Source organism: Platichthys flesus, chromosome 17 (assembly GCF_949316205.1).
Source record: "Platichthys flesus chromosome 17, fPlaFle2.1, whole genome shotgun sequence".
In the NCBI taxonomy this organism is placed as follows: domain Eukaryota; kingdom Metazoa; phylum Chordata; class Actinopteri; order Pleuronectiformes; family Pleuronectidae; genus Platichthys; species Platichthys flesus.
The window spans coordinates 10,261,704-10,287,359 of record NC_084961.1 but is presented as its reverse complement, the minus strand read 5'-3'; the positions used below and the strand labels follow the sequence as shown (position 1 = coordinate 10,287,359).

The 25,656-nt window shown below is 41.4% G+C and overlaps 1 protein-coding gene across 2 annotated transcripts; it reads left to right on the top strand.

The window, feature by feature from the left end:
- The first annotated feature begins 312 nt into the window (after nucleotides 1-312).
- On the top strand, nucleotides 313-25,024 carry c17h18orf21 (chromosome 17 C18orf21 homolog). 2 transcript variants are annotated; one of them, XM_062409208.1, is made up of 6 exons: nucleotides 313-625; nucleotides 4,989-5,017; nucleotides 6,065-6,285; nucleotides 8,798-8,839; nucleotides 23,306-23,499; nucleotides 23,846-25,024. In XM_062409208.1, the coding sequence occupies exons 1-6, from the start codon at nucleotides 531-533 to the stop codon at nucleotides 24,006-24,008; spliced, it is 744 nt and encodes a 247-aa protein (XP_062265192.1). In that variant the 5' UTR covers nucleotides 313-530; the 3' UTR covers nucleotides 24,009-25,024. The 2 variants fall into 2 exon arrangements, with proteins under 2 accessions (XP_062265192.1, XP_062265193.1); XM_062409209.1 differs by lacking the exon at nucleotides 8,798-8,839.
- Nucleotides 25,025-25,656: the final 632 nt, after the last annotated feature.

Genomic DNA, 25,656 nt, shown 5'->3' with positions numbered 1-25,656 from the left:
TAATCAATAGTTGAAATATATAGTGATAAAGTATCTGATTACTTGGGTGTTATGACTCTTTAAACGTTTGTTTCCTGTGTAATCCCTGATTAATAAATAAGCTTTTTAAAAGTTAATTTTGAATCAGATTTATTATCCTGAATAAATACACTGCGTTCATTTAATTTACTTCTGATCAATGTTATTTTTTTTAATCTATTTTTGCTTTTAGACTGTTTTCGGAACTAAAAGCTGAAGAGGACAGTATATGGCCCAACCAACCAATTTTGACTGTGACTCATTTTCCCACAATACATTGCGGGACACGTCACAACGTCGCGACTAAACGTGGATGTCTGTGGTGTCGCAGCCCATCACACACTCACAAATACCACGTTAGTGCGAAACTAGACTTATCTCCTCACACGTCCTGGTTCCTCCGGCTCTGATATCGTGTGCGGACACTTCTTTAACCTTCGTCTACATCTTTCGGTGGAGGGAGACATTTCAAATGCGGAGTTTCCTACGTCACAGCAGGAAACAGATTGAAAATGAAAACTCTCATCAGCGGAGGATCCGCCAACTTCCTGCTGAACGCGTCTCTGCTGTTTAAGGAAACGTGTCCGGAGCTCTCACGGTTCTACCTGTAAGAAACCTTCTTAAATACCCTTCATGAATCTCACCAGCGCATCCGATTCCTTACACTCGCTCCTGTATTGTTGTAGTAGCGGCATCTGGACGCTAGGGGGAAGCGTTCGACCAGTGTTTATATGAGTGTGTTTATGAGGTTATATAATTGTACTAATGTTTATACTGTGTAAAAAACTAAAATCAAAGGTATTAAATTCAGTTCCACTTTAAGCGATAAACATTATAAGGTCAAGACCATAACATTTATAGAGAAATAACACAGACAGAGTTAAATAATGATTTTAATCTATTTCTCTTTAGTTTCAATTTACTTACTGGGGTCTCTTTTGAAATCTTGACTCAGCTTTTATAGGGCAAAATATTATAAAGAAAGCTGGAAAACACAGTGACAAAAATAGAAATGCACTTAAATCTCAATACTTTGCATACATGTTAAATAGGTCCCTGCTGTGATTGAAAACTGAACCCATAGAAATTGGCTGTGGTCATTTATGTGTTAATCATTTTACCATATTTATGTGCATTTCAAAATGTAATAAGGTTTTATTAGGTTTCACGCCGAGGTTTTCACTGCTTGTGTAAATTTGCACTTGAAAGGATGTGTTTGGGTTATTCCCTCCTCAGGTGTTGACAGATAATTAGTGACCGATCCACTTCAAGCAGCTTGGTTTATCATTGTGCTTGATGTAAAAACACACACACACACACAAAAACAGAACAAAATCAATTCTTCTCTATATTTAAGATGACCTTTCTGGTCCTTCTCTTTAAAGACAGGATGAGGATGTGATGGCACCGTATAGTAACATTTCTAAATTACGTCATTGTTTGCGAACCACTGCTTTGGTTCAGTTGCGTGTGCCAAAAGTGCCTTTGGTGATTGTCGTATTGTTTGGAAAGTGAAAGCAGAAAGTCATTTCAGAGAAAATCCTCCTAAGCCTTGGAGAGAAAGAAAGAAAGAAAGGGAAATAATTTATGTCTGTGCACGCGACCCGTGCACATTTCCTAGTACAGTGGGTGCTCAAATGTTCTTTATAACAATTTGTATTGAGATTAATGCACCTAACAGGTGTAACAATGGTTTGTGTATGCATGCGTGCATGTGAGTGTGTGCACAGACTCCCGTGGGCCATGTCTGCTTTGGGCTCCTGCCATGTCCACGTATTCTCCCGCTAGTTTTCTCTTTCACCTGAGCCAGGAAATGTGCGCGCAGACCCATGAATGGAAACAAAAACACTGGTTTTAACAGTGAAACCCAGACTCAGGGTCATTTTACGGATTTGTGTGTGAGCCCGCTGCTCCTTTAATCCATCGATCTGTTCCCCAGATTCACTGGCTACACTGAGCTGCGAGCCTTTCCACCGTATTCAACTGTGACCATCTGTCCTCCGAGTGTACACATTTAAATGTTTGGGCTGTAAGACCTGCCTGGTTTGGGGCCAAAGGGCCTGGCAGACAGAACACGATTAGCGGCCACATCCAAGATTAACACTCACTGTGACAAGCTAATGAAGCCAGAGTGATGATACTGAGGGCAAGTCGTGCTATGGAGGAAATTACCTTGAAGAATTAATGTTTCAGATCGAGGTCTTGAATACACAGTCCCAGAGTTAACCGAGGAGTGAGCATCCACTCAAACAGCTGCTGGCACATGTGGTCAGTGTGTGTGGTTGTTGATGTTTCTTTTGGTCCTGTTGAACCCCAGTTGACACTCTCTCTGCTTCTGGTGGTTTCCGGTGTCGTCTCTTCCTCCATTTAAGTTGCCCCGATGCGTCACTGAGTGTTTGTGTCGTGGGTATGTGTCATATACTCGTACGCGCTACTCCACATATTTGTTGGGGGTCGTGTTACCGCTCTCCCCTTCTGTCTGATGACTGTGTCTGTGTGTATGTTCCCATCACTAGTGCAACTCCATTGGTTTTTATTGCAAACATAATCTATTGTTTAGTGTTATCGTTATCTTATACAGTTATAGTGTGTGTGTTTTGTGTCCTTGTCTTTAGGATGACATCCCTTTTTTATTATTGTGGCAGCATGTTGCCAGTAACTTCATAATCACAGCCGCGTGTCCAGTAACTGGAGCCTGACTGAGTGTGCTGATAACCAAAATATGCAGGATGCCGGCTGGGCAAACAGTGTCAGGAGGACTTTTGAATATCCCACGCCGCTTTTTTGCAGCTCTTTATTCAGGGACATTTCGTTTTTTTAAACCAATATCATTGATAATAATTTTGTGGGCATTGTTTGGGGAATATTGGCATTTTTTGAAATATTTTTATCATGTTCCCAGGGAATAAGTGATGCATCAAAACTAAAATTTTGTTAAAAAAATTCGCGCTCTACGTATTTGTTTGCTGTTGTGCTTTCTTTTTTATCTATAGTTATTTAAAGTTTATGGTTTAACTGAATAAAATCAAGCCTTCATTAAAATCCTTTGTCATACAGGTTCGATAATGACATCTTGGTTGATTGCCCATTTTTTAAATATTGGCTGATACATCGGTATCGGGACTGTTTTACTCCCTAATGGAGGTTTCGTGATTCCCCCTCCAAAGTCCATATCGGTCTGCCTCTGCTCCTCATCGCCCCTCATCCCGTATCTCTCCATTCGTCGCTCTCTCAGCAAGAGTCTGCCGCCCCAAGTGTGCCCCACACCGGGAGGCACCTGCCGGCCTTGTCCTCTGTCCCACCCGATTGATAAACGGAACACTTCCCCCCCCACACACACACACAGACACACACACTCTCTGCCGTAGACTGGTGCAGTGTTGAGAGTGTTCACTGATTGCCCTGATCGTCTACATTTCCATTAGTCACAGTGAAGGCTGTTTTCCCCCGATGGAGGCAATAAAACCTCCGTAATGTGTTTAATTTTGTGCACTTTGCCTCAGCCAGCACTTCTGTCTCTTATCACATTATCACACAGTAGCCAACATATAATATTATAATGCTCCCCCCCCTCCCTCCGCTACCCTCCATCCTTCTGCAACTTCTGGAGTTTTTTGAATTGCACCACCCCCTCCCCCCCTGTTGTCAGCAGTCCATGTGTAGAGCCCACAGAGTTCATCACCACAACTAAGTGTGCACTTAAAAGGAGATGCCTGTCAAGTATGTTAATGAGATTACTGCGGTGGAAGAGGTCTTTGTGGTGTACGGTTTCTGAGAGCGAGCTCATCAAGGAAGCAGTGATCACACCCCTCAGGAATTCCACTTCTCCACACTCGAGCCGTCAGCCGTCTGTTTATAGTTTTGGAGGATTTCCTTTCTTTCTAGTATTCCAAAGGAATGAAAAATGTGTTTCATGTTGTCGAAAATGTTTCTGTCAGTGGTGTCAAGGGATGGAAATGTGTTCAAAACTTTCTACACACAATTTTTCCACCAACTAAGAATGTTGATAATGTCTCAGGATAACAATGAAAAATGGGGACTTGCCCAACATCCATGAGTCACTATCAGTCCTGCACAGTCACATTCCTCCACAGCGGCCTCACACAGGCTTCTCTTCATATCCAGCATTTTCTGACAGGGATACTAAATAATATGGCAGTTTAAGCCAGTCACTGAACGTTAAATCACATACGGGTTGGCCGAGAGTGCAAGTGGAAAAGTGACAACAACCCCTGCCCAGCAGCAGCCAGTGGGTCGACACCAGATGACCTCACCCCTCCCAACTCTTTCCTCCACAAACATCCAGCCCCATTCAGACTTTGTCACACGGGCTGCCGCCGGACAACACATTTCCCCTTATCGATTTAATCCCAAAGCTAATTTTAGCAGTGGCAGAGGCAGCCCTGCAGCAGGAGGGGGCAGAGGTGGAGGATTTTCCATATATTGTTTGGACCCATTTTGTTTTCCACCACACATAATGGGATGGTCTGTCCGTTCCAATTGCCTGTTTTAGTAAATTGGTGTTTTTGTCATATTAAGGTTTTATTTCCATGGATGTGACATAACAGTTGTTGTGGCTGACAACGTTCTTTCCTTATCAGTTTACTTAAGATTTTAGAGCAAACAACAAAAAACACTATTAAAGCAAAGATTTAATTACATCAAATTTAAAAAATGCTTCAATAAAACAACTATATATGTTATATTTTGAAGTTGACTTGTGTACTTAGATTATCCGTGAGCATAGTTCGTGCCTGAGTCCCGTCAGATAGAGTTTCACTGGCAATGGTGGCAAAGACAAATAAACTCTGTCATCAAACTAAATATTTTGTTATTGTCTTGATTTATAGACTCCTAGCGGCCAAAGTTACATACTGCACATTTAATTATTAAAATCAAATGTGATATCCTGTTACAAATTTCACTCTTACTCTCAACTGTCTGATCTTGTCTCCTCTCTTCTTCCCCAGGCAGGGGTATGCGAAAGCAAATACTAAGGGTAAGTTAAAACACTTGTGCACCATAGACAGTTTTTGTAACTTTTTGTTTTCCTCACTGAGAGTCTACAAGTGTAACAGTCACATACAGCAGTAGTAAGAAGGACCCTGTCAAGGTTGAAACAAACTCAGTAAACCCACAGCCAAAAATACTGAGTCAACCAGCTGTGTGTGACAGGCTGGTGGGATAAAACACACAATCATAAACACACACACACACACCACATGCATGCGCACACACACGCCAGCTTAAACCACATCAATAGGTAGTGGTTCCATTTAGTAAGACTCTTCTGGCTTTTCTCCAAATATCACACTATCTGATCTCTAAGAGAGGAGCATGATAATTTGATTTATGATGTTTGGATGGTGAGAGAATATCTAGAATCTAGTTTGGGACTGACCTATATTGCAATGTGGGAAAAAATAGGATGTTATGTTGATGTTTCACCACAGAATGTCAATGGAGCTGCTTAAATGTCAACATTGATCTTCTAACTACAAGTTTCTAACACGTATCTCTTTGTCTCTTTGCTCTTTTTTGCTGAAAATAATACATCTGAAACCTAACACACGGAAAACCATAATACCAATACCACATGCAATATTATCTTTCAACATGTACAATATTACTTGCTCAATATCCTGTACATTATCCATCCTTCAGTTTCTTGTGCCATTAATACTCATAATTATGTGAAAAGTTGCTTTAATTATTTCATGTACGGTTCTTTATTAGTACCATTTCCAATATTTCTTCTCATTTGTCATTTCCACACCTTTTTCTATTTTAGTTCATTCTTTCACATTTATACATCTTTTCTCACTAGTGTCGTTATATATTTAGGTTCTCGTCTTCCATTGACTCCTCTTACACTTCCTATTAATATACTTAATTGTTTTATTAGTTTGGAGCAATATCTGGCTCTGAATTTTCTTTGGGAAATATAGAGCTCTGTTTTATCTTATCTCAAAAAAATTGACCTGACTGTATCAGGATTAGTTTGTTCTATTGGTTTTGTAAAAAAAAATCTTTTCCGTCCTCGCAGCATCAGCGCTGAAGAAATCCACCTGCCCGATGCAGAGCACCACGGTGTGTTCGCACTGTTATCAGTGGCTGCAGCCCGACAATCACCGGGTCCGGCTGCGGCCGAAGCAGCGTCCTCCAGCCCGGGTGTGGAGCATCCTGCGCAGACACGCCAAGGGGAAACGTCTCAGCATGGCACAGAAACATCTTCTGCAGCGCTTCAAAACGTCCTCCTCAGTTCTGGTGAGAGAGCAAAACAATTCACCCCCACACACCCAGTCATGCATTATGTTTTCCTGCAGCTTGTTGTCAAAACACCAGGGTTATGTGCCTGCTCCATTGTCCTCTGCTGTTGTGGTGTTGAACGAAGTGGAAGTATGGATGGTGCAGTAGTTTTTACAGCTTCACTTGATTTGTAGTTTTGGGTAAAATGCTGACATTTGATAATTAGGACTAATATCTGCAGAAAAACTGTAAAGTTAATTTATAATTTCCTTTTAGCAATTTGTGTTTATTATGTCACGAATTATTATACATTTACATAACATATTTAGCTGATAATTGTGTGGCTTATGTGATATACCTGGAATTGAATTCCTTCCATAAGCAAACATCTTAACTGGTGTTGACCTTTGACCTATGAGGGAGTCAAATTGTGTAACACGTTCGTATTTATTGTAAATTATGTACTGTTTTGTCTCTTAATCTTTTGCTTCCGGCCATGTTGTGCTTAAGAAATTTGTATTCATTTCACAGAAAGGGCCTGGTTTGATTATTTCCACCTTAAAGTCGTTGTAGTGGTTATTTTTGTCTGTCCTGTTAATGGAAAGCACCAGTGGGAACTTTTCGGCCGGCACCCACCCACCCCACTGATAAACCCATTGAGATGAGGAAACTGACGATGGAGATTGTGGCGATGGAGCTTGTGGTGTTGTTGTAAGAGAGAACCACTGAAGTGCCCCCCCCCCCGGTGATCTGACATCAGCCCTAATGAAGAGCAGCTCCAGTCAAAGTGCTGCTGGCTCATTCAAATCTATTAGGGTTTGTTTAGTATGCAGGTAATCGCTGCGCAGGCCGCTCTCTGCCCACTCTGCTATGTATCAGTGGCCACTGAGGGAGAAGAGGCAGATGGAGATTGAGAGAGGAAGCAGGAATAAAAAAAAAAGGTAGTGAGAGACATTAAGCAGACAGACACTTGAAACGATAATAAAAAATACAGATACTCTGGATAAGCCAGGGGAACAGGAGAGGTCAAGTTATGTACTGCAAGAAAAAAAGTTGTCATCTTTTTTAATTTTTGTATGCTGCCGGGCTGTGTACCCCCGGTTGTTCACATTCTGTGGGTTGTGGTGAAGGTCTGTATTGGAAATTCATCTTGAGATTTGAAATAATGAAATTCTCAGACTGGAGTTGCCATTGAGTCTTTACAATAGTAAGCTCTGCAGAGTTTACACAACAAGCACGGGTGCTCATGATTGGAACAACTGGCTGCAAGTGTGAAAAAGCCAGGACTTATACAAAGAGGCGTTTCACAAGACAATATGAAAAACAGAAGACATGCCAGAACTAATACAAAGAGGTGCTTCATAAAACGTAATAAGAAAAAGATATGAAATCCTCCCCTGTGTCTATGTGCTGTGTCCGTCCGCTGTAGCAAACTCCATGTTTGCCAAGGCCACAGCAGTGAGACACCTGGTCAGTTGACTTTTCCCTTACACTCCCCCATTTGATCATCAATAAAAATATGATCACTAACGAAAAATAATCAAGAAACATCAGAATCATTATCAATAACTAACATCAAATCATAGAAGAAAATCAACGAGTCTGCAACCCTGGTACTTTGCGTACATACAGAATCACTGGCGATAAGGGCCACAATAGGTAGAGACTGCTGTTTTTTTGGAAACGTAAAAAAAGGTTACTTTCCTGTAATGGAGCAAGCATTTAAAAATGAAAAATATATGGAAAGAAATAAGGTCAAACAAAATCATCTTCTCATCAACCATTATCAAAATTTAACATACTGTATTGACTGGCAAAAGTCACTCATATTAAAATGTAATAAAAGGTTAAATGTCAACATAAAGTATATCTATGGTTGAAAATATCCGGTAAAAGCTTTTAAAATTCATGCTAGGAAGTCAAATTGATAAGTCAATAAAACAATCAAATTTCATTTGTATAGCCCATTCACAAATCACAATTTGTGTCATAGGCCTTTAACATGGTGTGATATCCTCTGCCCTTAACCCTCATAAAGCGTAAGGAAGAAAACTACTCAAAATTTTTTTTTAAATAAGTAGAAACCTGAAAGAGAGCCAGATGTGAGGGACCCCTCACCCAGGACAGACAGAAGTGGAATGTATATATTATTAAGTAAGTACAAACTTCATAAAGTTATTTACATCAACCTTAAAAAAAAAAAATAAAGATTTTATAAAGATAAAATTGTGTGGATTTCTGTACTACATCTTGACAGTATAGGGATTCATGTAGTATATTTTTAAAAAGTTTTATTGCTCCATGAGTGAGATACTCATTGAAAGATGTTGAGATGTTAACAAATTCCAAAACATTTGAAACAATTCTGTAACTGATATAAAATTCTGAAATGTTTCACTTGGGATCTACCGAGATATGAAAATGTTTCATTGATTATAGTGAACATTGAGAATCAATTCATCCAGAATTTCCAATATCTGTTGACAGTAACACATTTTGATGCACTGTGGGCTCTGTGTTTATTTTATAGGTCAGACATGAGTCTAATCGGCAACATCAACCTTGCAACAAGGTAACAGCCCTTTAAAAAATGTTATAACTTTCTTCATCATCTTCTTTGGGCGAACTCGTCTTCTCTTAGGGGCCAATGGCGTGTCGGGACTGGAGACACACTCACTGGGAAAGTTCTTCATAATCTTCCTTCGGGGGTTTATTTCAGCATCACCTTTGGTTATTTTTTTAGTGCAAGAGATGTTCTCACCACGACCACCTCTTGCCCTTTCAGGTGATGCTTGGGCCTTACTTGTGTCGGGAGATGGGTCTTATCTTTTTTTCACCCCTACTACACAAGTTTTATTGACCTTTGAGTTGCATCCTGCCGATGGGCGAACTCGTCCTCTCCTAGGGGCCGATGGCGTGTCGGGATTGGAGACACACTCACTGGGAAAGTTCTTCATATGCTTCTTTAGGGGGCTAATTTCAGCATCACCTTTGGCTCGTGTGTCAGTGGAAGAGATTTTCTCACCACGACCACCTCTTGCCCTTTCAGGTGATGCCTCAGCCTTACTTGTGATAGCAGACGAGTCATATCTTTCTTTTACCCCTACTACACAAGTTTTATTGCCCTTTGCAATGCATCCTGCCAATCGGCGAACTCGTCTTCTCCCAGGGGCCGCTGGTGTGTCGGGATTGGAGACACACTCACTAGGAAAGTGCTTCATGTTCAAGAAAGGATGTCGCAGAGCTTCGCTGGGGTCGATTCTTTTTTTTGCATCGAGATGCAACATCTGTTTCAGCAGGCTTAAAAAGGCCTGTGTGTCCTCATTTTCAGCCACACCTGGGCGAGTCACCACAATGTCATCAAGACTGGCAAACCGCCCGGGCTTCTGAATCGTAGGGGATGCTGGGCTCCCCTTGCTCCTCTGGGAGGACTTTGTGCGTTTCCCTCCTGGTACTACACACTCCTTGCAGCAGCAAAGTTCCTTCAGGCTCCACAATTGTTTTTTGGTATATTTTGTCTTTGTATAAAACACATTGGTGTACCTTCCAGAATTGAGCAGGTTGTCATTGGGCTGACCATTTATCTGTACCAAGTTCTTCATGGCCTGATATTTGCAAGTCCCTAGTTTATACAGACATGTGCCGAGGTACAGGTAGGCCACAATGCAACCAAGAGCCCACATATCCATGGCCTCATTCAGAGGAAGTCCCAGCATGACTTCAGGGGCCCTGAAACCAATAATCTGGAAATTATGTCCAGTTTTCAATTCGGAGACCCGAGTAGCCATGCCAAAATCAATCAGCTTCACCTTTGAAGGCTGTCGCTGTTGATCCACCAACATTACGTTGTTTGGCTTTATGTCTGTATGCACCAGACCTAGGCTCTTCAGGGCAGTGAGTGACACCAACAGCTGCTTTGTGATTGCTTGAATCTCAGACAGAGGCCGCCCCTTGCCCCCGGACATTCCAAGCCAATCAAACAAAGTCTTATCCAGCTTTTCAAATTCCAGAAGGATTTGATCACAGTGTGTGTGATGCCCGTTGAACCGGACGAAGTTGTTCTTGTCTTGACCGATCTCCCGGAGTTTTTCCAGAATATCCAGTTCCTTTTGGCCTTCTGCTTTCGAGACAAACTTCAGAGCCACAATCTCCTTAGTGTCCATCTTTAAGCACTGTTGAACTATTCCAAAACTTCCAGAGCCCAGTTTGTCCAGTATGCAGAATGCATTGGATAATGCTGGCACACGAAGAAGTTTGACATCATCAGGTCTTTTCTTGTTGTTTGAATCCATTATTGTTTTAGCCATTTTAGAGTGTATTGGCAGGTTCGAACCAACAAAAAATAGTATAATGGAATATACTGCTATCTAAGCTAACAGGTGGCGACTACCTGCCTAATCAGTCAAAGGCTTTTCTTAGGTTGCAAAGACTTTTCTTTGATAAAAGCAATTACATTAATACATCATAAAGAATAAGCCCTTTATAAATGTCAACTGTTGTTTTTTTAAAGAATAATTTATCAGAGGTTCAAGACTTGTCTATGATCTAAATCACAGGTTCTCAACCTTTTTTTCAGTGATGTACCCCCTTTGAAAAAAAACTCATCCGAGTCCCCCCTAACCAGCGCAAAGCATCTTTGGTTGAAAAAAAGATGTAAAACACAGTGCTGTGCTGTTAGTGTCTGATTTATTAAACTTTGTAACTAGAAACTTTCAAATGCATAACATTTCTCCTTTGTAGTGGTCTCTTGAATAATTTGGTAATAAAAAGATATCAAAATAAACAAAGACTTCTTAAAAAAGAAATAATTATCTCAATTATAAATAGATATTTTTGCACATAAAAATAATTATCATCTTAAAGTGCCCTCTTTCGGGATCATTACAAAGATATGTTCTCAAACTGAACATAGTGAGAACTTTGGGCTTGGGCGTCACTGAGGATCTTTGTCAGTCTTGGTGGCAGGGAAGCAACTGCTGTGATCAAGCTCTTCTCCAGGCACAGTCTGTTTCTTTGCTTTGATTTGATAACAGTCCTTGCAGAGAAGGAGGCCTCACATAAATATGTTGAGGCAAAGGTAAGTAGCTGCTCCAAACCTTTCTGTCCAAGGTCAGGGTGCTCCTGCTTCACACACACCCAAAACTGTGCAAGTGTGGATGTGGCAAACTTCATCTGGAGGTCACGGTCAGATGACACAGATTTTTTCCTGATAAGTGATCGGTAGCTTGCTTCCGTTTGCTTGGGACAAGAGAAATGGGTTTCTCACCCTATCCAGCTGTGCAGATTTCTCCTCCATGTCAGGAAAGTAGGAATGAAATCTTGAATCAAGTTGGTCAAATGGCCCATTATGACCGACTTGACTGGAGCTCTGTCCACATCCTTATCCAATTATCCACCTGTGGAAAGCAGGTGAAATCCCCCTGTGCAGAGGCCCTTCTCCACAGCTCTGCTTTCTTCAGGAAGCCACCCACCTTGTCATACAGGTTTAAAATGCTCGAGTCCTTGCCCTGCAGAGACATATTCAGTTCGTTTAGTTTGCTGAATATATCCACCAGATAGCACAGCTTTGCAAGCCAGTCTGTGCCTGGAACAAGGTGGCATAGGGAGATCTGTGCTCAATCAGAAAGGTGTGTACTTCAGATCGTAATTCCAACAGCCGGTTGAGTATTCTCCCTCGAGAGAGAGAGAGAGCCAGTGCACTTCTGTGGGCAGCAGCAGTTGTGTGTGTTCAGCTCCCATGTTTTCACAGAGGCGGCGAAACAGGCGTGCATTACTTGGCCTTGATTTGATGAAGCTGTCAATCACTTTGATGCTGTCGTTCAAAACGTCATGTAACACAGGGCTCCTTTTCTTGGACGCCAATGCTTCCCTCTGTAAGACACAGTGAGTCCACTTCACGTCGGGGTTTTCTTTTTTAATGCGCGCTATGAGTTCTCATATGCAGCCCGTCATTGATGCTGTGGAGTCCGTGCAGATGCTAGTGCAGGATCTCCAGCTCATGTCGTTTTCACAGAAGAAGGAGTTGACAACATCAAAAATGTCCTCTCCTGTTGTTCTACCTTCCAAAGTTATGCAGAATAATATGTGCTCATAAATGTCATCAGTAGCAATGTACCTCACAAAAGCAAAAAGTTGTGCATTTCCACTGACATCTGTGGATTCATCCAGCTGGAGTGAAAAAGGGTCGCTAAGTTTTCCCACAACTTGCTCGACAATGTCTGTTCCCATTCTATGGCAAATGACTCTGCGGCACACAGAGTCATTTGACAAAGGCACAGTCTTTAATTTCTGTGCTGCGTTTGTGTCCAGCATGGTCTCAGCCAGAATGACAGCTGCTGGAAGGAGCAGGTCTTCGGCTATAGTGAACGGTTTCTTTGCTTTAGCGATGAGCAAAGACACCGCATTAGAGGCCTCTAGGGCTTTGGCTGATGTCGTGGAGGCTTTCCGCATCGTCTCTTGAGATGACATGAATTCACAAAGTCTCCTCTTAAAAAACTCAGGTGGCTTACCAACGTGAATTGGAAACCGTCCAATCGATAGTCCTCAAAATCTCAATCAGTTACTCCACGTGTTTTAAATCCAGACTTTAATCTGGTTACATGATACAGGATTTATTTATGTCAGTTCAGAGTCTTCTACAAATGAACTGGTGGACTTTAGCCTCGTGAGACTGTTATCTTTGGTTATTATGTTAAAGCGACATTATTATGTTAATGTCACAGCACTTTGTTATGAGACAGTGCTTCAGATGATGAGAGGCTACCGACACACACAGTACTAAAGTGTTAACTAACAGACACGTTCAGTTGAAATGGTGCAGCCAGAGTGGTAAATCACTCGGTTAAAAATAACCAGCAGCTTCTCGGAACTCAAGAAGAACTTTTACACACAGAGTTAATGATGTATTTGTGAATAGCTGCAGCAAGACAACTTCCCTCCAAGAAATCATAAACATTCACGTCTCTCTCTCTCTCTCGCTCTCGCTCTCTCGCTGAGCCTGCACCCTTGCATCTACTCATTTGTCAGCAGTGTTGTTTTGGTCCAGATGAAGAATGTCGATGCTTGTTCATCATGTGAATTCTCAGTAAACCAAGACACACTGAGCATGTCCGCCGAGGTATTTTTACCCTCTGCTTTCACAGTCACTCCTCTGTCATACACTGGGAGTTTAAGGCGCCACAAATCAAGCCACGTATGCGAGACGGCACACACCTGTGCTCGGCAGACGGGCGATACCCCTGAACGCTGAGCGGTGGAGCAGAGGGATAAGAGGAGGGATGTTGACCGCTTCCCTTCCTTGTGCCTGCCCGGCTCCATGCTGATAAACAGAGCACGGCACTGTGCCATAGAGAGAGGCTCAGACCGAGAGCAGGAGAAAAGAGATTAGCATCCACTCAACTCTTTAAGGAGGAAAGTGTGGGGTCGTTGTCTGGATAACAGGAGATTCAGAAGATTTTTTGTTTATCGTTGTGCTAGTTCACATTTTCAGAAGATGCTGCTGCATCAAAACGTTATCTCATAGTGACCATGAAGCTTTTGTTTTACGTCACCGGTTTATCGTTGTGGAGTTTTATTGTGTTCTAGCTGAGTGTTATGAGTGGGTACACAACACTCTGTACACCTTAATGTCAGTCACATGAAAAACATGGAAAGAAGCAAAGGGATTATCAGGGAAATACTGAAAATAAAAACATGTATAAATTTATTGTCACTTTCAAATCCAGTGTGTACGGCGTGAGACGGATGTCTATCTAAAATGAGATGCAGAGATCCACGTTTGCTTGTGAGTCGGCTCTTTTGTGAGGGAAATGTTTTTCGTTATTTAAAATATCCATACGGCAATATATCATTATCCTTACTGAAAATATTGATATTTAGTAGTGCTGTCAAACGATTAAAATATTTAATCGCGATTAATCGCATTCATGTCATAGTTAACTCAAAATTAATCGCGATTAATCGCAAATTTGTATCTATTCTTAATGTCCCTTCATTAATTTTTTCTCCATAATTTTTTGGGGGTTTTAATGCTCTATCAACATGGAAAGTGGATTGGCTTGCTTTATGCAAATGTTTTATTTTATTGAAAAACAACATTGCCAAACAGGGCAGTACAAAATAAAATTATGTGCACATTTCAGGTAAACAAGGAGTTAAACCATGGCTTATTATTTTCTTTTTTTCAAGTTTGCTGCGAACATAGCAGTCAGGCCTCTCAAACAGACAAGCAACAAAATAACAAACAAACAAAATACACAGGCAAGTGTCGGCCTACTTTGAAACAAATTAAACTCAGAACTAATAATAAGTACCCTGTTTTTAAATAATAAAAACATATAGCTGCAGCCTAGTAGCTTAAAAATATATATTTTAGTTGACGAAATGTGAAAACAAAAAGCGAGAGCAGGTCAGACTGGAGGCGAACACAGATACTGAAGCTCGATAGAAACCAACTGCAGCTTCTGCTCTGATTGAGAAGCTGAGGCGCTGAACTCTGATCAGCTGAGACCAGAGAAACTCTGTGTTTTCACTGTTTTCAAAGTTAAGAAGCAGTGAGTCACTGAAAGGCTGCCACACGTGAACGAGCTCCGATCTCACTGTGTCTCCCTGAGCGAGTGCGCGGGGGCAGGGGGTGGGGCTACGGTGCGCGATCTGGAACCACACACAGACACACACACACACTCGCCCACCCCTTGTACTTCAGGACGGCCTGATACGATGATGTTTTAAAAAAGTATTGTGACTTAGTCAACCACCAACATGCAAAAGCGTGTGTCACACGGCGAAAGCGTGAGAGTTGCCAGCTCTGCGTTAATCTTGCGATTAAAAAAATTGACGGCGTTAAAATGGGTTTGCGTTAACGCCGTTAATAACGCGTTAAACTGACAGCACTAATATTTAGTGAATTTCATTTGATAAATTGACAAATTCTGCACGTAACCTTCATTTTGTATTCTTCTTCAGTTGAACAGTTATTTGGATGTATCATATGATTGTCTTGATATATATTGAGAATCGCATAATCCCTGTATCCTGAGATTATCTGTGCCATGTATCGCCCTTCGTATCATGAGTCACCCTGCGATTCCCACCCTTCATACCATTATAATTCATTTCCTTTACTGATCCTCTGTAACCTGGCGTATCTACAGTAAAAGTGTGCATATAACTTGAAATATGTGCCAGTCACAAGTAAAACAAACGCATTAAAAACAAACGCCATACAGAAACACGACAGCAGATGTGTATTCAAGCTCACAACCATATGTCTACTCCAGGTTGTAAATGCCCCTCATTCCACACCATATTGCTCTCTGTTTACGATGTGCGTGTGCGCTGCCCTCAGGATGGATGCCCGTGCATGCCATTTTGTCCTCAGCTCTTGGGACTTATAACTTAGGTAAGATAAATCAGGTGTGTTTGTGCATGTAACTTGTTATCTAGCAGTGGATATGGAAGTAAGTTGGAGTGTAGCCCACAGAAGAGAGGCAGAGACCCCTAAATGGAGCGCAGGATGGTGCACTCTCCACCTTCCTCATTCTTCCTTTCCTCCCTCCCCAAGACTAGATTTATAGTTCCCAGCACACTTGTTTAGTACGAGAAGAAAGTATAGTTGTAGCGTAACATTTATTCCGGATGATTCGTGGGTGACTTTGTGTTCAATATTCAACAGTAACAGGTAAATGGAAAGTCTCTGGTTGAACTGTTTCACTAGTGGACAAATGCATGTGATCGTTCACTGAATCTGCTCGTCACGTTGCCATTTTCTGAAAAATCCACTTGTTTTTCAGAATAAAAGATGCACGAGACACGAAATAACAAAGTGACAGAACATAATTGATTGGAAAACTCACTTCCCTTTTTCCCAGAAGCACCATTTCTCTCTGACGTTAGCTCAGTTTCTCTGTGTAATTTATGTCACCATTTCTGCTTGACATCACCGACCACCTCTCATTCCCTTGTTTTTTACCTCAACTCATCTACGTGACCGCTCCCCCTGTTTTTTTTCTCATCTATCTCCTCCTTCCATTCTTGGCCTTCTCTTCACCACATCCCTCTGTCATATTTATCTTTACTAGTCTAATGCAGCTGGAGAATGTTTCTCCTGAGGAGATGACAGGAAAGAGGAGACAGCGATGTCTGGGTTTTGCTTCGCCTGTTTGCTCTCAGGGAACAGCAACATCACGGGGTTTGACAACTCAAGGGGGGGGGGGGGGGGGTGACATGAGGACAAGAGTGGGAAGTGTTGGAGTAGAGAAAAGTCCAGGATGGAATGTGGCGTCGCTGGGAAGTGGGAACAGTCACTCACGTCTGAGGGGATTTAGCGAAGGGTGCATTGCATTTTAAGAATGTTAACATCCCCATTAACACGTCGATATCCGCTGGGAAACTTGATGAGCCGCTGCACAGAAGAACGTCGTCGGGGAACAGTCCCATTCAGAATGAATGCGTATTTGTTTTCTGACACACTGATCCTTGGCCTTGGGTCAAAGGAAGTTTCAACTCCCCCCTTTCATGTTTGTAGCGCAGCTCACGAGCACATAAGCACATAAACCCCCATAAAGAGAACCTGATGCCATACCATAACAGCATGTCATCTCTCAATTAGCATCTGGGCCTCGCTTCATTTAGCTTCCTCAGCTCTGTTAAACGTCCCTTCTCGTGCACGCGTAACAAACCCTACTGTAGATTGAACTGTAAACTCGCTCACCAGCGTTTACATTATGTTGCACCTCAACTGATGCTGTCAGCACATGTGCACATTATTGTCATTCATCCCAAATCTGTTTTAAAGCCGCACATGTGCCATTACTTTCCAGAGAGGAATCCTCAAATCCAAATCTGACTCTTAAGCCATTGTTACGTTTAAATGTCAACCACAAACTGCAACATGAGCTCAGTGCAGCTTAAACCAGAAGCACAACTGTCAAAGTTATTTTGCAAACCCCCTGAATTGACTGTATATGTTCCGGCACGTGTGTCTGTGTTCTGCCTAGTAACAACATCAATGACTCTCTGCTTATAACAAATGACTATTTTTCAATTTTTACTCAGTGGAAACATTTGCAGGTTTGAAATGACATGAATGAATAATGCTCCAGGCCACTAAGCAGAGCTAACTTTCTAAATTTAAACCGTACTCATGACAGTTTACTCTGGATAAAGTTTCTCTGATGATATCTGGGTGATTTCAAGCAGAGTTTGTCCTTCCAGTCCATCTGAGGACATTTTCAATTTTATACCTGAAAGAATTTTATTGTTTTTTTTGGTCACAGAGCTCAGATATACGTCCTTTGATAACAATAAGAAGCATCTCGAGTAACATTATTTTAGGATCTAATCAGGTTAACTGGGTAAAACCCGCTTGTTGAGGGCTATGGGATAAATCATCAGGTAAAATCTTTACATCCAGCCTGTGCTTTTATTTGTTTTCCATGTAAACGTGCTGGTGTGATGCAGGATAAAATGTGACCTTTATCCCTGGCACCAGTAACGACAGAGAGAGAGAGAGAGGGAGAAAACAGATAAGCCATTTTTTTTTAAATGGCAACGTGTAGTGGCTCTGCATTCATATCAGGTGTCTGTGTGTATTCACTGGGCCGCCTGCCTCCAGACTCGGTGACTAAGTGGCTGCCAGCGTCATCACAGTGCAAGGCCGTGGTTAGAGGAAAGTTCATCCGCTTGCCTCATATTGATCCGCCAACTGCTCTTCTGCTTTCAGCTCTATTGCGTTCTATTGATGTGTTCTCAAATGACTTTGACACACAGTGCGTGCAGATGCTCAGGCATTCACACGCAAACATTTTAAAAACACACCAACATTTACAGACTTTTTGTTAGGCTTATATTCATCTTCCCTCACATTTGACCGGACTCCTCTTCTCAACTTCCTCCTCCTGGGGCGTATCGTCCTGCCAAGGTCAAACTAATCAAACCAAGCTAACCTTTGGAAGCAGAGAGAGAGAAAAAGGAAGAGAGGTATTTGTGGCACAGGGGTTATTAATAGACGTACGGGTCCATCTGCAGAATTGATTTATGTGGGTCCGCCTGCGTTGCTTTGCCTGCGGTTGTGTGGCCCTTCACTTTTTCACATGAAATGCACCTTTTAAATCTCAGATCCGATATTGTATTTATCAGTGGCAATGTCACATGGCTGCAGAAATGTATGTTTCTCATAAGAAATATATATATCTCAACACTTTGATGAATTAAAGATCAAACCATTATTCCTGTACATTCACGCAAAATGCAATTGGATGCATGTCAAAGCTCTTAAATCAAAGAGTGACATGCGAGTGAATCCAGGCTTCTGTTACTGTTTGGATGGGAGTATGATGAAAGGGCAGGGCTGCGCCAGTGTGACAATATATTCGTATATATATATAGTTGATAGTTATAGTTATCGCACCTTTGTCTCCTCTTTACATGTAGCAGTCAATCCTCATTGTCTCTGCTTCAGCTGCAGTGCAGAACGCTGCCGCTCACATTAGCGATCACCAGGCGCAGGGCACGCATCTCTCTTATTCTTGCCTCCCTCCATTGGCAGCCTGTTATATATTTAGGATCGATTTTAAGATTCTTTTAAAAACGTTTACAGCTCAGCACGGCACACCTGGCCCGAGCTACTTACTCCCTATACTGCAAGTCATTATTATAAATCTTGCTGCTGGTAGTTCCTAAAGCCGCTTTTCCATGGGTCTTAAAAAACACACTTACATCCAGCAACATCTGGCATTTGTCTGCAATGGGAATGGTCTCAATCTGCAATAACTCCAGGGTCAAATGGCTCGGCAGTTGACATGGATTTCGATCGGCTGTGGCTCTAATCGGCAGTGGTGGTAATTTAGAGTTTCTAAATTTTTTCAGCGTAATGGTTTTAAAGACTTATAAATCAAGGCTGGGAACTAAGGGTGACCGGGCTCTTGACATCAGGAACCCGAGGCCCGGAACTCCTTTTAGACTTGTCAGCATGGGTTCTGATATCGTTGCCTAAATCATATTTTTGTAGGAAAGCGTTGAAGTGTCTGACTTTAAACTGCTTTTCTGTGGAAATAGTCGTTTTTTTACTGCAGTTTGTTATTGTAAGCAAAACTCTTGTATACTCTTTCTGTTCATAGCACCAGACTTTGGAAACAGATTATCCACTTGCTGTTTCCATATGCCTGACCGGCCCCTGTGTGGGTCTGACTGCTGCCAGGGTCAACAGCCCAAGATAAGGAAGTGAAATCTTTCTGCGGCACCAGCTCACATGCGTCCCTCCATGTGCAGAGGCTACATGTCTGAGGATTAGTGTACATTTTAACGAGTACATTCGATGGATAGGGACTTCATTTCAGGTTATAGCAGCCATCACACATGTTGTTTAGGAGAGGACAGTGTTGGATTGTTGACTTTGTCCTTTAATCTGTCCACTATGCTTTTACATGTACACACACACACACACACACACACACACACACACACACACACACACACACACACACACACACACACACACCCACACACACACCTTGGCTAAGGAAAGTTACTTTTGATAAAGTCTCTCGTATCGGAGCCAGCTGATGATAGTTGGGTCACTCGTGGTAACAAGAGGACCAGAGGAAAAACAGCAAGAGATCATTCTGTCTGTAAACAACGTCTGTCTGTGTGTGATCCAACGCAGTGTTTTTCTCCTTGACTCACAGCACTGCTACAGCTGGAATCATAGCACTGTTTATAACGTGTGAACCAATATTTACAGTGTTTTTGGCAGCACACTCCAGTTTGGATTTGATGAAATTAAGCTTTAATGATCTGCGGGAGGAAATTGGTTGGTTGTTGCAGGAAATAACAGAATGAAGTAATGGAAAGACCAAAAATATCAATAATACAAATACAGTGGTAATAAAACAAGACTGCTCATAACAACAATGTCAAATCACTTGTAGGTGGATTATAGATTAAATATTGTGAACAGGAATGTGGTTTGTAATCATGTTTTTAAAGCATCACTGGATCTGCCTCATTGAATTACAGAACAAGTGTATCAACATTCTTCATGTTGTTACACGACATCAACAATTTTATAGATGTGTGGGATTAAAAATGATTCACTTTTATTACCTCTGCTAACAAGCTTATGTTTTCATCTGCCGTCATTTGTTTGTTTTCAAGCAGGACTCCAGTGTCAAGGTTTCAAATCTTAATAGAAGGGACATTTTTCATTTTACCTGTAAAACTATAAAAAATATCTTCTCCATCAATTTCCGAAGTGGACTTTGGACGCTGCAACCAAGAAATGTTCGATCAGTCTTTTTCCAAAACATACATTTTCTCAACGCAAAACAATCACGTATTGAGTTTTCTCCGTGTAGTGGTAATCAGAGTAATGAGATTGCTGGAACACTCTAGAAACATTAGAACATCAGTCTTGGGCTTCAGGATACTTAAGTATGATAGATATTTTCCTCCTTTACGCGTGAACCCACATCTTTGGGTGGAGTGACTTTCTACTCATTATAAACGACGACTACTGTTTCTCTGAAATCCTCCTTCTGATCAAAAAGTAAAACATCTTGGGCCACTTTTTTGTAATATTAATGCATTTTGAAGCTAATAGAAAATGGTCATGTTCTTGAATAATAAGTTTGAACAGCCTTATGGATAAAATCCGTCTTAATGTATCTGTTAAAACTTATTTTTATTCAGTGATTATTATCATAAGGTGTGGCAGTTATTACTGGTTGATGGAAAGGCTTTTAAATATTGAATTTTTTTAGGGTGAAGCTTCTTCAGCTGAAATAGATTCATGCCTATTTGGCAGCTAGAAATAATAATTTGAAACCACTTATATGATCATAATAACTATAATAATAATAAATCATAAAAACTGAAAACAGAAACAGGAAATGATTGATTTGCTGGTGAGACTGTCGATAATTTTTCTGTGTTCATTTTGAAATGATTAGGGCTTTTTCAATTATCAATAATAAGTAAATCCATAACAATGTTATTCAAACAAAAATCTTAAATCTGCAGACCTGCCTTTTGTTATATTGATAACTTCATAATATGGTAAAATTACTAAAACAGTATTTTCCTATAGCTTTCCTCCAGTGTTTAGACTGTGTGCTGCGCTGAGCTCATTAATAATTCAGTATTGTGATCTATTCTCGTTGACTTTGGTCCCATTGATTTGAACAAGCAAAGTGTGGGTACAAATCTTACACAATCTATATCATGATATAACACGAGGAGAAAATAAAATGTTTATCTAAAAGGATATCACAACCTTCAGCTGTACCTTTCTCTGTTTGGATGTTAAGATAAAGTTCAGATTTTTGTTTGTTTTTGTTTGCAATTTCAATTTTCAAACGTGCACGTGTTTGGATGAGTCCAGCATTAAAGTGTCACTGTTGAAGAATAACGGTGGAGTGCTGGCTGGGCCACAGATAAGCTGAGTCAGTGCATTGGTCGGTCCTGCTCTGAACCACTCCCCTATGCAAAAGATGGGTGGGTCAGTTGCTGGGCTTGGTCTGTATAAAGCTGGACGTGTGGGGCTGCTGTAGTAAACACTTGAAACACGGTCACTTAGAGAGACAGAGGACCTCAGACCCTCGAGAAACCCAACTCTCCAGCACTCTCCAGCAGACACCTGTCAGAACCTGAAATGGCTGCGTTCGTATCGGTGAGTTTTCCATCTCATCAGCATTCCTGGCTGTCTACAGCTCTTCTCAGCCCTGTTGATCTCTGCACTGGTGGTCTGTTTAGACCACTTCTTAGCTTGTGCAACTCTGGATGGCTTGTGTCGCTGAGGGTGCTCCAGTAAATTACAGTCACGCGGAACGTTAGAGAAAGAGGATATCAACACTTATAACATGTTATACTTTGTACTGCATTTTTCTAAAGTGAGGAAAGTGTAACAGGATCTTCTGGAGACAGAAACTTAGTGCTTGGGATTTGTTTCATTCGCAGAGTCAGCTCATCGCCGGGATGATGGGACTGTTTCCAAATAGTTAATGTCACTTGATCTAATGATGGAGTCTCGCGTGCGAACACTGGTCAGCAGTTCCATAGAAGCATCTGCCAAATTTCGTTAATGTAAAAGATTGACTGTAACGATAACTAGTTTATTTACCAGTTGGGGGATTTACACAGACCTCGGATATGGATTTGTGCTTTATTTAGATCACAACATGTGGTTCAAAAGGGTGGCTTGTCCCAGTCAGGGCAGTTACTTCCTATGCTATACATGTGTATTGGGACAGGACATGACAAGTTGTGCCACATAACTCTGACCAGTGCCTTTATATTGGGACTCATTATTTCCCCTTTGCATGCGATGTGTAATATGTGTCAGGAAATAGTTTTGGGTTTTGTCATGGGGGGTGCTGTAAAGCTTCAACTGACAAAACTCAGCTGTGACTAAATGACCCTGGTTCAAAACTGGGTTCAGAGAGGTTAACTGCATAAGCTGACTGACGGCTCCCATAGCATCCATACCCTGAATAGGCGGGGCTGCATGGCAACAGCTCTTCCCTGCCCTCTCATTGGCTAAAGTTAAAGTTCCCCCCCCCTCCCGCTTTAACTAATCCAGTTATTTTCATATGTATGCAAACATTCAAATGTAAAATAATCTCAGGGATGTTTGGCAGGGCCAATGGGAAGAGTCTCAGCTGTTGAGTGACCCATGTCCCGCCATGGATATTTTTTTGGACTCTTTTGTGAACTCTTCCTCCTAAGCTGTGAGATGAGTGTGTGTTTGTGTGTGAGGTCCCATTGGGCATAGGAGCAGCAGGAAGTGTTTGTGCTTCTCAGGGAAATTCCAGCAGCTGTAGTGATACTGGGTTTGAGGGAAAATAATGTTTGGAATGACGAAAGATTCACTTCTTCTCCTAGATTTTCATGCGGGTAGTTTCAAGGACCTTTTATAAAAGCACAATATGTGTTATTTTTAAGTATCTCAGTCGAAATATCTTGTTTGCGTTCACCTCGAAACCGAATTATGTATCAGAGGAATTTATATAACCGTTATTCTCTTTTCCACTCCTTACTCCAGATGGCCACCTGCAACACCTGTAATCAGACATCCAGACATAGAGGAATGAACCGGGACTTCATAGCCACCATCGCTAGGACCCACAGCACCCCGGGGAGCGCCAGCAAACCCCGGACTCCACAGTCCACCAGCAGGTCCAACATGAGTACCCCGAAAACTGCTAGCAAAGACAAGACACCTGCTCACACACCCAGGTGAGCTATTTCTGATCGCTGGTATTAATATCTCCTGAACTAGACTTTGAGATATAACCATCCTTGACTTTACTTGGTCTGTGTCGCAGACGTCCATTAGGATGATGTGTCAGCGTTTGAGTGATTAGGTTTCTATTTGTTCAACATTAAGAGAGCAGCAGCAAGCCGTACAGGTGCTACGTGCTGGAATTCAGGCTCGGCAGATCATATACTTGTTGACAGGACACTTTTAGTATTTCCTGCCAACCAACAAAATCTCAAGTTACGGTATGTTAATCATTCCTTCCTCTCCCTCACCTCTTCTTCCTCCCTTCCACCCTCTCTCTCTCTCTCTCTCCCTCCCCAGGTCGTCCACCTCCTCTAACACTTCAGGGTCGGGCTCATCTGCGTCCAAGACTCCCTCAAAATCCAAAAACTGGGTCGTCCAGCGTCTCAGCAAGATTCTCATGCGCGAGGACAGCAAGAGCAGCAAGAAGGGCGGCTTGAAAGATTTTCTGTCCTCACTTTGAGTACCTCTTATCTACTTAAAAAACAAACAAGTGCTTGGACCTGTTTTGTAACTGAGGGAGAACTAAAGAGAATAACTTTGGTTTCCGAGCCTGTGTGGGAAAAGTCCCAGTTTGCCCACCGCCTCACAACTATTAATGGTCTGTGTGGAATGGCGCTTGCGGAATCACGTGAATGCAGAAAGTGGCAGCACGGGGGGGAGGGGGGGCTGGTTATTTCAACTGTAAATCAGCGTTATCTTATCCTCCTATTAGAGGAGCGTGCTTCTTTTGTCTAATTTAGCACACGCCTCTTATGATCCCCTTGGAATATTTCTTTAAGCGGAAGGTCTGTAGAATTCTTTCAGGAATTTATCAGAAGGGTGACACATCACAGGAAACATTTATTTGCTCTGTGGTGGCCTTTGGCATGTTGAGCTGGTTTACATGCCAATATCCTGCTCCATTTTCGATTTTCTTTTCTAAAGTCACAATTATACCTTTATGTAACCAAATAAGTATTTGGTGTTCATACTACTTGATGTGAAAACTTTTCTATTTGAATGTATTTACTTGCTTTATTTTGACTCTTAAGTAAGACCCTGGGTCTGTATTTTGATGCCGCTGGCTTAACATGACCGATTTCACCGATATTCTGTAATAATGTTGTTAATGCTGTTGCATTTTTTTTAAATAAAATATATTTAGAATGTGAAAGTCACCAGTGAAGATATTTGTAATCATTATTAAAAATGGGACTCACCAGTTGTTGTTTACATTATTTAGGCCCATCTGCCTGAGCCTGTACACACAAGACTTATTGACTTTTCGTCATTCACTTTTCTTTATATATTTGCTTTGAGTATGTATTTGTCTTTTTTTAAGAGCAAAAAAATGTAATATCTACTGCATTTTGTACTGCCTGATTTCCTACCTGTTGTCAGTGGCTGTTCAGTGTACAGTGTGTTTAGGTCCTGAAATACCTCACATTTGTATTCCACCTGCATCCTGATTTTCTCAAATAAAATCCTTTAAGTATGTTCAACTGTTTTCTTCTTTACTTCATGTGCCTCTGATACAAGTGCTTTAAACTTACTGCTATGTGCCTGCATAATTCATATCCTTATCTATGCAGTTATGCATATAAAATACCCATGAACATAGCTGCAGGGTTAAGTAAAGCTGATCTTCAGCTTACCTGCCCAGCCCTCAACTGAGAAACAATAATTGACATACCAGAAGATAATACAAAGAAAGATGTTTGGCATAAGAACATACTGTATATCTGGTGGGCGACCCTAGGCCCTCATCCAAGGATTTGCTCGGTTTTCCACAAGGTACTGTATATACTGAGGAGCGGTGGCAGTGCCTTTTCTGTTAGGATGCCCATGCTATGGAACAAACTGAGGAGGTGGTCAGACTTCCTGGCAATTTATCCTCTTTTAAATGGCTTGATTCACCTAATAATACATACACATATATGTATAATTACTCTCTTTTAATTAGGTGTTTTTTTGTTATTTTCTTTTCTTTTATATTCTTTGTTTTATTATTGCTTCTTTTAACTGATTATTGCTTGAAATTCAATCTATCTTGAATTGATTGTATATGTTTCCTTATTATTATTGGTATAATCAGTACCCAAGATTCTTTGTATATATTGTTAATTAAA